The sequence below is a fragment of the Lissotriton vulgaris genome, chromosome 5 (genome assembly GCF_964263255.1).
Source record: "Lissotriton vulgaris chromosome 5, aLisVul1.2, whole genome shotgun sequence".
NCBI lineage: Eukaryota > Metazoa > Chordata > Amphibia > Caudata > Salamandridae > Lissotriton > Lissotriton vulgaris.
The window spans coordinates 1395937952-1395950119 of NC_141693.1; the positions used below are offsets into that span (position 1 = coordinate 1395937952).

At 47.1% G+C, this 12168-nt stretch overlaps 1 protein-coding gene across 1 annotated transcript in view; it reads right to left on the reverse strand.

The window, feature by feature from the left end:
- MOV10 (Mov10 RNA helicase) overlaps nt 1–10146 on the reverse strand; it is a 360143-nt gene extending 349997 nt beyond the window's left edge. Inside the window, exon 1 of the mRNA XM_086923342.1 lies at nt 9875–10146. Coding sequence (XP_086779468.1) covers nt 9875–10008 — 134 coding nt within the window. The 5' untranslated portion in view covers nt 10009–10146. The remainder of the gene's footprint in view (nt 1–9874) is intronic.
- Nucleotides 10147–12168: the final 2022 nt, after the last annotated feature.

Here is a 12168-nt window from a genome sequence, read left to right on the forward strand (position 1 = left end):
GACCATTTTTTATTTTTATTGGCACAGGCTCTGCAACCAGCCACTTTGAGTAGCCTGTATATTTTTCAGATTTGTAATGTGAAATTGTTACACACTGTAACTGATTGACCACTCACCAGGATTCATATGACCTAAAGATCCGACAAGTCAACTCATTCATCCACTTTGAACACTCACTGAAAGACCACCTCTTGCTCAAACACCTAGGTTAATCCAGAACAATTACCGCTCCAACTATATGCCCTAAGATCTACTTGCCCTCCAACCCGTGACAAGGATGTAAACATTTTCCTTTTTTCTCTCCAACCAACTCCTTGTCTCAACCTAGGTCATCATGAATATTTTCAATATAAGCAAAGGATCATTACTTCATGCTGTAGAACTTGGTTTCTTTATACACATTTTGATCTGACTATAATTACCAAAATGTGGCCATTGTTCCTGCTATTGCTAATCATATTGCGAATAAATATATAATATAAAGAGCACTGACGCCATGATTTTGAGCTTTGCCAGCATTGGTATAAAACTGCAAAGATAAAATAAATAACTATAACATGTACAGCCGAGAATTGTCAAGTGGAAGTTCCCCACTTTGCTTTCTCAAGGATTGGGTAGCATCCAACACTGATAGAATTCTCTTCCCCTCCTTTTGGAATTAGGGATTCTGGTGAACATTAAAAGATAAGATTTTTGGAAGAAATCTGCAGTCTTCGGACCAAGAATACATAGTTCCACTCCCTCCAGAGGAAAGAGGACAGCAGGCATGCCCGATCAGTTATCGTGACTAGAAGATACCAAGGGGCTTTCAGGTTGCCCCTCAAGAGTTTGAAGTTGTATTCCAAGGGCCTACATTTCAAACTCGGAATCTCGAAAAGCATTCTGCTTGTCTCTACTGAATGCTGCACGGCATTTCTGGATCAGATATTTGAGTTCATCCTGAAGAGTGCAGCGAGAGAGGAAAGACATTTCCAGTTTTTATGTCAGAAAAAGTTGTCTCACATGAACACACACAAACCTGCCAGTCACACATGAACTTGCTCCTATCTGTTAGATCACAACCCTCTTCCAGGAATGTTCTCTTCCCTCTGTTATGTGTATATGTGCATGTTTGGGACCATCAATGGCTCAGGTTTCCTTATACAGTGTCATGCTAGGCTAGCCAACAGTCAGCACTTTCACGTATTTTGGATTCAGAACTACATGTCCCAGGACTCGCACCATGGAGGGCAACTTGTTTTGACAGTGCCCATATAAAGATGCCACAGCAAATGTATGCTATTTAAGTATTGAGACCAGAGCTTAGCTTGCATTACAGCTGGTTATCACCAGCTAGATTCTGCTTTGTGCATCATTGTGGCTTTATTACTCATCGTCCTTTGGCTTAAGGGCTTCGCTGGAGCTTTACAGGACTTTTGTAGCCATCAGATCCAGTGCGAGGTACACTCCCCGTGCCTCCCATTTGCCGGTACTTTCTAATACAGAAACTTTTGACTTGGCAAAGACTCACCGTACTTTGGGTAAAAGGTGGGGCCTTACCCATAGACAATAAAGTACTATATTGCGGTGTTGAAATAGTTCTGAAGACATTCCGTTTTGCCTAAATTTTGCCGTAACGTTGAAGGGGAACATTCCAGAAACTGCTAGAACCTGCCACTGAATTATTTATAGATCTTGTTAATGGTGAAAGGAGCATTCTGAAACTACTAGGACAAAACGTTTTAATTTTTCTGAATCTTGGTTCAGAGTTGAAGGGAATATTATTGAAACTTACAGAACATGTAGTTGACTTATCTAAAATCAACGAGGAGCAAAATAAATTGAGAAATGTGCTCCTATGGTGGCATATTAATGTTGGTTTGTGAGTGCAAATTGTTTGGCTAATCATTTTTAGCATATACACGAGTACTATACTTGCATGACAGGCTGTTGTTCCTAACTAATGCTCTTTGGCATTGAGTGACACGGAGTGGAGTGATACAGAGTAGAGTGGTGTAGAGTGGAGTGACAACGAATACAGTGGTGCAGAGTAGGGTGGCATAGAGTACAGTGTTGAAGAGTATAGTGTTCTAGAGTCCAGAGGCATGGAGTGGATTTCTGCAGAGTGAAGTGGTGCAGAGTGGAGCGATGTGGCATAGAGTTCAGAGGGAAATAATGTAGTAGTGCAGAGTATTGTGTCGTAGAGTGCAGTGCCATAGAGTAGAGTGATGCGGTGTAGAGTGCAATAGCATGGGATAACAGTGGGGTGGAGTGGAGCAGAGTATAGTGGGGTAGAGTGCAGTGGAATAGATTTCAGCTGTGTACAATGCAGAGTCATTGAAAGCTGTGGCGTAGATTAGTGGTGCATAGTAGAGTGCAGTGGTGCAGAGCAGAGATGCACAGAGTGTAGTGGAGTTGAATGCAGTGGTGCAGAATAGAATGGCATTGAGTGAAGTGGCATAGAAAGCAGTGGTGCAGAGTAGAGTGGCAAAGAGTGCAATAGTGTAGAGTTGCGCAGAGTAGAGTACAATGACGAAGAATTTAGTGGCGCGGATTGGAGTGCTGCAGCGGTGTAGAGTCCAGTAATGCAGAGTTGAGGGCAGTGGAGTTTAGTGTCCTAGAATGTCATGCTGTAGAGTAGAGTGGTGCAGACTACAGTTGTGCAGAGTAGAGTGCAATGGTGCAGAGTGCAGTGGCGTAGAATTGATTGATTCAGAGTAGAGTGAAGTGGTGTGGAGTAATGGTGTAGAAGTGCAGTGGCTTAAAGTAGAGTTGTGCCTTGAAAAGTGGAGTGGCCTAGACTAGAGTGGTTTAGGTTTTAGTGTGCAGTGGTGTAGAGTAGTGTGATGTGAAGAGCATTAGCAAAGAGTAGAGTTGTGCAGAGCAGAGAGGCGTAGAGTGGAGTAGAGTGAGGTGGCGCAGAGTGCAGTGGTGTGGAGTGTTGCAGAGTAAAGTGCAGTGGAGTGGCGTAGAGTGAAATCTGCATAGTGTGGTAGCACGCTTCCATTACAGACAACACATCTTCAATTGGTAAATCACCATTACATTTTTAAAAAAATGTTTCACTTCTAAAACTATACAGGGCACAAAAGATAATATTTGGCATTGTCATCACCTAGTATTTTGATTTGTTTGATCACACTTCAGAACTACCAAAAATGTGCTTTATTTGGGGATTTTCTCATTCTGAAATATCTTCACAGTTCCTTTACAGACATGTACATTTTGTTGTGTGCTAGAAAAATAATATTGTACAGCCTTCCTTGAGCACTCTCCCAGAGACGGAATGATTGTCACATAAATCCTCACACTTTGAAATCAGAGAAAGAAAAGTAAATGTCACGCTCCCTGGAAGAGGCAGATTGACGTTTGGCCTCTATCTCTGAATGCAGAGCAAATGTGAACAAGATTTAAAGGCCGGTTTTAGGAAATCCAGTACTGGTAGACGAATGCAATATATAGGGTTTGGGCAGGGAAGGGACGAATTTGAGTTGGGCAGCCTAAAATAAGAACAACCAGCAAATAAAAAGCAAGCAAATGTGAATTTTCATGAAAAGCACCATTTTACAATAACAGATCCATTTTATTTGTTTCACACTTCCGAATGCCCCTACTACTTCATTGGGGGCAGGCACTCTTATTGGGACACCCCAATTGATCTAGAGCATGGGTACACACAAACTTTCTGTCGGGGGCCAAATTAACAGGGGTTTGTGGGCGAGGGCCGCACCAATGGAGGGCCGTCAGTGGGAGGGTGGGGCTAGAGCAAAAAAACGGTGACCAAGCGGTTGAAAACAGGCCACTGCAGCGAAAGCATTAGTCCACTGAGCCACCAGACCCGGCATATACACGTCTGTCTGTCTGACCATCTGTCAGTCTGTCTGTGTGTCTGTCTGTCTGTGTCTGTGTGACTCTGTCTGTTTGTCTCTGTCTGTGTGTGTCTGCATGTCTCTGTGTGTCTCTGTCTCTGCCTGTGTGTCTGTCTCTGTCTGTCTGTCTGTGTGTCTCTGTCTATGTGTCGCTGTCTGTGTCTCTGTCTGTGTGTCTATGTCTCTGTATGTGTCTCTGTCTGTGTGTCTCTGTGACTCTGTCTGTGTGTCTCTGTGTGTGTCTCTCTGTGTGTGTCTCTGCGTCTCTGTCTGTGTGTCTTGTATTTGTGAGTCTGTGTCTGTCTGTGTGTCTTGGTCTGTGTGTCTGTGTGTCTCTGTCAGTGTGTCTCTGTGTGTCTCTGTCTGTGTGTCTGCCTGTCTCTGTGTCTCTGTCTGTCTGTGTCTGTCTCTGTGTATCTGTCAGTTTGCTTCTGTCTGTCTCTGTGTGTCTCTGTCTGTGTGTTGTGTGTCTTTGTCTGTGTGTCTCTGTCCGTGTGTCTCTGTGTCTCTAGCTGAGTGTCTGTGTCTCTGTGTCAAAACAGGAAGCTTCCCAAACGGCCCTTTAAAAGTCAGCTGTGAAAGCGCTAACAGCTGACTTTGAAAGGGCCTTTTGGGAAGCTTTCTGATGGTGTCATAACCTCACAGAGGCCGGCAGTAAACCCAGAAGATAGCCGCAGGAGCATACGTAGGGAATATCTATTTAATACGTTTTCACAACGTATGCTCCTGCGGTCATCTGTGTTTACTGCCGGTCTTACTTGAAACGTAGAAACTGCAAGGCAAGGTCCACGGGCCGCCAAGGAAGGCCTGCCACCCACGGGCTGTACTATGAGTACCACGGTGCTAGAATCTAGTTTACACAATAAGAAAGGCAGTGTAGTGAAGAGTGAGCAGAGAATTCTCCTGCTAATGTACCGCACTATAGGAGACATCACAGGCCGAGATTATTCTGAAGGCTGAGACATTGAGGACACATAGGGGTCTATTTCGATGGCGCCGCTGTACCCCCCGCCATTGTAATATGGCAGGGGGGTAATTGAAGGGCAGGGGGGAAAGATGTCGGGCAGATCGCTACCGCCGGTCGAGTGGTGGCGATCCTCCCGACATCATAGTGGCCCCCCTTAGTATGGACGGACAATGATTATCTAATGGATTAATTGAGACATTATTTGGAGACACACAGACAATGTACCAGGGGCGGATTGGCAAGGCGGGCATTCGGGAAAGGGCCGAAGAGCCGGTGCCTCAGTGCCCTCTGTGGGCCTTTTTTCTTCTCCCCTGTCCCAGTTCACAGAGAGTGGACTTGGAAAGGGGAGAAAAAAAACCGGCCCACAGAGTGCACGGAGACAGAGACTGAGAAAATGAAAGCAGTTTCGCTGTGCGGCCAGACAGCGATTGTCAGCTGCGGCCTCTCCTTCACCCCTACCCTGCCAAGCAATCAAGCTGAGGCTGGGCTGGGGAGGGGTGATTGTTTGCAATAATCGGCCTCCCTGGGGGCCAGGTATTTCTCAGGCCTTTGAGCCATTTGCACCTCGGCCCCCCTGGAGCCCATGCAGCCCAGAAACGGTGTTAGTCTTAACACCTCGCCCACAGCCCTTCACATTCAGGGCATAGTGGGCGAGGAAGAATGGGTCTTGCTGTGGGGGCCTGGTGAGTTTTGGAATTTTTTTCTTTTATTTATTTATTTATGCGATTTTATATAGCGCGGACTTTACCCGAAGGTGTCAGAGCGCTTCACACTAGGAACAGCAATAATACATGAGGAGAAAATTATAAGTGGACAAATTACAAAAGCAAACGTTAAGTTACATGAATCAAAAGTGACAATAGTGAGCAACCAAAATACAAGAGGAGCAAACGATACATTACAGGAGGAAAAAGTGATATGTGTGCAGGTTACAAAAGCGTACAAAATACAAGTAGAGGTATAATACTGCAATTAATGGCAGACACTCCAGCACAAGAACAAACGTTATGTAGGTAATGGTGGTACCTGTGCAAGTATCTAAAGCAAACAAAAGTGAGAGGTAGCAAACAGTGTGTTACAAGAGAAAAGTGACGTGTGCAAGTTACAAAAGGGTACCATACACAGGTACAAGGGTAATACTACAGTAAATGGTAAATACTCAAACTGCCAGAAAACACTGGGAAAGCACTTCCCATGCACCAGCTTCACCTCAGCCTCCCCCTGGCTACCTGGCTACCTTGGATGACCCAGAAAGCTGTGTTTTGTGCTCCCCTGCCAGGACATTTTCCCAAGGCCTGGAGGGTTGATTCATTTATTAATTGCAGGGGCCTTACCTCTGTTCATGTGCTCCTGAGCTGAAGGTCTTGGGAGGGCTGAGTAGGTTAGTAATAGCAGGGGCTTCACTGCTTTTCAGGTGCTCCTGTGCTGGAGGGCTGGAATAATTTTGTGACAAAAAGGGGCCTTGCTATTTTTTTTAGTTGCTCAGCATTTAGGCCATTGTCACCTTGGCCCTGTGTCGTGTGCAAGAACAGTATCCTCCCACTTTCATTCCTTGTCTGTGTAGGAGAGTAGGGTCTGCAATCCTATGATCACCCAGATTTTTTGCTTTTGTTTCACTGGTTTACGACTTTCTCGGGCTGTGGGCCTGCCAATCAGACCCACAGCCTAGCTGTTCTCTCGCTAAATTGATGTGTACCGCAGGTGCATTACCCAATTTGAACTGGGCCACCTTGTCAGACCCTGTAACTCAGGGCATCGGTGTACCCAGGGCCTACCAGGGGCTGAAGCATGTATTATGCCACCCCTGGATGGCCATCTAAATCTGACACAACTGGCTGCGCGACAGCTGGGGCAACGTGGCGTACTCGCCCGTTGCTTTAGGTATAGTATCCCTATATCTAACCCTAAAATGGACACCCGAGTTCCTATCAGTCACTCCTGTGGCAGGCCTTGACAATCCTGAAGGCAGAGTGCGTGGAATCGTGTGAATTGGGCTCTGGCACGAGCCGAGCCCGGTTGCAGCTTGCGGAACCAAGACCCAATGGCTGTTCCATGATAACGTGTACCATATTGGTAACTTCGGTATCGCGTTATCAAGACATGTCGAGTAAGGTGTCATACGAATCGGGATGCTGACCCCTCACCAATGCTGGCGACGAGGTTAGCATTCCGCCCTTCTAGAGGGACACGACATGTACGTAACTGTGAACCCCGGTTAAAGTTAACTGAAGCCTCAGCTCCACAAAATGGATGCTGCCACCACAGACACGAGTCTGACCTCCTGCTGCTGGGAGTCCTTCCAGCGAGGAGAGCTTGGACAAAGGGTTTCCTGTCCGGGGCGGTGTTCGCACCATCCCAGACAGGGTTTTGTGTATCCTGGGTAGGCAGGGCTTTACAAGAAGGTGACTGCGGAGTGGCACCCCGGTGCTCACTACGCATCTGCCGGCTAGAACCAGTTCCAGGGGCGCCAGCGCCTGACCTGGGGAAAGTCCGGCAGGGGAGAGGGGTGTAACTACCCCCCTTCCTGGTCCCACCCTTAGGGCAGAACCTAGTCACGTACCCACCCCTTTCTTTAGAATAAAGGCAGGACTGGGGACCCTTCCAAATTAGATCATCTTTGAATCAAGAATACTTTCTACGAAAGGACCTCTCGACTCTTCTCAAGATTTCTCCCTTGTGGCTAAGGAGTAGTCACCCTGCATCCGCAGGCACCATCTAAGAACTCTGCGGTTTGCTGCAAGTCCTTCCTCAGGAATCCGACTGCCCAGCTCGACGAGAACCGGCTTCCCTGGCACCTCTGACCTCTACCCACATCGTCAGCTCAGCTGAGATCTGTGGGTGCGACGAGACCTCGAGGGACCGGCCATCATCAAAACCTGCACGCTTTCTTAAACCAGCACGACCACTGAGGGATCCTCTGGTGAGTGCTCTGGGGTCCGAGAAGCCCCGACCCTGAGCAGCTCCAGCATCGAAGCGCAGCCTCCCAGCATCTCCACGATCTGCGTGGGGCCCTTCTGCTCTTTGCTGTTCAGCACGTTGTCTGGTCACTAGCCGCTGGCTTGTGACCTTCTTGACGACATCCGACAGCCAACGCTGCTGGTCTGGTTGCTCCAGACTGGCCTTTGCTCCCTTCTGAGAGAGGAGCACCCCGGACCCTCCTGGTCCACTCAAGACGCCATTTTAGGCCCACCACGTGGCCCTGAAATTTGCCAAGGCTTGTTGCCCCAATCCTGGGCCCAGCGACGCCGACAGCATCAACCTTCGTGGGACAGCTCGCACCTCCATCCTGGTCGCCGACAACGCCTCCTGGTCCGTGAGACTGCAGAGCCTAGCGTCGCCCACTCACCTAGTCGAGGTGACGATCATCCGGTGCCCTCCTGGTACCCTCTGACTACTGGCTAGTAGTACGAACTTGGTCCCCTCTGCTTTCAGGTGTCATCCATCTCTGATCCAGGCTTGGATCTCTACGAACTATCTCCACTGGTCGCCAGCCAGCAACTCCTTCCTTACGGCTCCTGGCTCGTCAGCGAAGACTCTCGACGTCTGTAAAGACTGGTGCAGCCGCAGCCCTTGGGGCTAGGTAACTTCGGCATTTCGGTGCCCGCATAGCCTCTTTATTTAACCCCTTCAGTGCTGATGACAAAGCCAGCTCGTCATGGGTGTTACCTGCCCTGCGCTTATGACGAGCTGGCTTTGTCATGAACAATGGGATTTCAAAGGATCCAGCATGCAGCGGGAAAACCCATAGCACCCAAGGTGTTAAGGGTCCCGAGTCCCTATCGCTTCCGACTTGCCTTATCGGGTCCGCCCGAGAACACTAAACTTTCCGTGCCCTCGGGCACTTGTATTGATTGTGCACTTGAAGTATTTTCTTAAGAGTTTTGTTGTGTGCTTAGTACCCTGTCCTCATAAAGAGTACAGGGATGTTGTGATTCTAATAAATACACTGTTTATTTTCATAACACTTGTGTGGTGTCCTTTCACTTGGTGTTCAAGGGGTATGTGATGGTATAACAGCTGGCTTAACACGCCCTCTAGAGTTTAGCCCGAAGACTGCTCGTATCCACGCTACTAGGATAGCTGGTCTAAGGTTGACTTACAACCAATCACCATAAGGGTCGTTTGGACTGATGCATAGTGATCACTAGAATAGTGAGCTCTGCATATCAGGCCAACTTCTCACAGTCTGTGCAATTGGTGTTTCATGAAAGGGCACGCCCCTTGAATGTGGGCCACGCCCCTTAAATATGGGCCACGCCTCTTGAATGTGGGCCTCTTTTTTCATCAGTGCCCGGGCCGAATTGTGATCCCAATCCGACCCTGCAATGTACCCTACATTCCCTACTCGGGTGGTGTGGTAGTCGGATGACTACGTCCTGAGGAGACCCTTTAAATAATTTCGTGTTGAAACATCGATACACCCTCCCTAATTCGTTGGCACTGGCAATTAACAAGAAAGGACAGTGAATTCGCTTGAACTTCCCTTACTTCAACCGCTTTGATTAATTGATACAACTAATGGGAATTCTACAGTGTCTTATGTAGTATATGTTGTAAATACAATCCTTATTTGAGAGGTGCGTCGTCTGCACTATACCTACTTATATTGCACTGTATATGCATTGACTTAATACATTCTTGGCAGAAACTACGTTTGTCCTGTGCGGTTCTAAAAATGTTTTTTTTTCTGAAAAATTAGGTTGAAATGAAATCATGTTATTAAGTAGGTTGTGGATTCCTTTAACGTACAAGCGGCATTCTCATGTCTGAATGAGTCTCACGTGACTTTTTTGTTAGGATAATACTACAATCATTTCACAGCACGATTCCGTACAAAAACACGATTTCTAATATGGTGGAAAATAAATTTGATCCTCCTCATCAGTCAATCAGATTTGTCAAAAAATTCAAATGTGACTGAAATACCCATTTTCAAGGCTACCCGACACTGTTTGTATACACTAATATCTCAAACAACTGAACAGATTTACAGGAAACCAAAAAAGGGCACATTTTCTAAGTCAAGTTCCACTTTAAAAAAAATCCAATGGTTTCTTACCTGTTTCTGAACTCTTCTGAGTAGATGGTTTTCAGATCGCCTCTGTTGCTCAATTTGCTTCTGTTCGTGTCTTTCAGAAACTTAATAAAATCCTCTCCTGTAGCAATTCGCTCTTTTAAGGTCACAGAAGGCATGACTCTTCCCTTGCGCCGTGCCCTGCTCACTGTATTTCCTGCTCGTCTCGCCCTCAGTCTGCTCTATCAGGTGATCGACGCGTTTTATATCCCCGGAGCTTGACACAGCCTACGGAAAGGAAACTGACAGGAAAGAAACGAAAGTGAATCTTAGCTGAGGGCATTTAACTTACTCGCATCCTCATAGAAACTCGGAGGCGGAACGGCGTTGTAGACGCGCGGGCCCCACCCACCCACCCCTAAGCAAGAAAGGAGAGTTTCGGCACCGGAAGACACATTTCGCATTAGGCTTGTTAGAAGTATAACACATATATAGCCTTGAAAAGACAATGCACAGACACACAACTTAATGGAAAAATAAATAATAATTGATGTTTTAAAAGTGGATGTTGATTTAAATGATATTTTATAATCGAATTAAACAATATCTTTTAATTGCAGAATAATAAATATAAACGGCTTTGGGATGGGGAAATGCTCAGATGGGAAATAATTTGTCCATAGTTGATTACTTATTCTAGTTCTTTATTCACATTACAACTATATTCTCATCACCGTTTTTCTTGAACTAAAATCCATGGTTTTATACATTTAGCTGAGAGGACGCTTGTTAAGTCAGCTGGGATCAAATGTATCACTCCAGTTACACAATGAGGTCATTCAGGGGTCGCAGAAGTGATACCCTTTCCCTTTGGGCCCGCTACCACTACCTTTGCGGCCCATGACATTAGAGCTGGGATAATCAGTGCCAGGGACGCAGGGGCATCTCGTCCTTATGTACTTTGTATGGTGGCTGGTGAAATGGGAAAATGGAGGGTCAGAAAGAACATACATACAAATACTGAAATGCAATGAATAGGAGAAGCATGCCCGAACTCTTAAAAGAAAGATTGAGGACTACCTTTCTTGTGTTTGCCCACCTTGGCATATAAATGCAATGGAAGCACTGCACTTTACCTCACTTAATAATTTGGTAGAGCGCTGATGTCAAAAACATGCATAAATTTAATTAGATTCGAATACAATAAACATCATATGCAACAGTCCAGAAGGTGGCGTTGTTTGATTACACTAGTGCCGAACAGCTTTGCATTGTCACACGTAAAAGGCAAGAGAAGAGTTTAAAATACAGAAATAAAAAAATAAGACATTTTTACAGCTTTCACTTAGTAAAATCTAGTCACTCACAGTGCACTGACATCAATTACTGTGAAATAGGAACAATCGCATATTTCCATAAGAGCATGAAACACCATTACAGGTCTTTGTAAATAGGTACATAAATTATCTGGCCCTGCAGCATTTAGTGGAGGTTTCTGATTGCCCAGTTTAATCAGCTTTGCCACAACAAGGTCAACATATGCAGTCTGTCATCCATTAAAGATTGCAGGTGGACTGCTACAACGTGGATGTCTCAGACTGTACGAGTGACGTAGCTGATGACTACATTACGTTGGGTTTGAGTGTGCTCAGCCCTGTGAGAAAGGATTTCTCGACGTGATGTCATCTTGCAGAGCCTTTCCCAAGATAATCAAGGGCTATAAACGATGAGCCTTAAGGGAAGGATTCCCATCCACAAGTGTACTTTCCGAAGTTGCTCGGAACGAAGACGAGGCAGCCAGCCCTTTGTAAGTAAGATTGAGGGGGGCATTACTTTGTAATCGGAGCCGTGAGGGAAACGGCAGTACCTGTCGACGGACCGACCCAGGGCAGGAGCGGGCAAGAGCGCTGCAGCCTTCATTCGCAGCCATCACTCACACCGCCATACCGCCACCGCCGAGAGGGCAGGACTCCAAGACCCAGGTGCCCCGGCGGTAGCGGACGCAGCCCCAGTCACACCTGAGCGCCCGGAGGCGCGATAAAACAGCGGTGCGCCGAGCGCACTTCGGGGGCATTACTTTGTAATCGGAGCCGTGAGGGAAACGGCAGTACCTGTCGACGGACCGACCCAGGGCAGGAGCGGGCAAGAGCGCTGCAGCCTTCATTCGCAGCCATCACTCACACCGCCATACCGCCACCGCCGAGAGGGCAGGACTCCAAGACCCAGGTGCCCCGGCGGTAGCGGACGCAGCCCCAGTCACACCTGAGCGCCCGGAGGCGCGATAAAACAGCGGTACGCCTCTCGCCTCGCGAGTCGCGCGCGGGAGGCGCCCGTGAGAA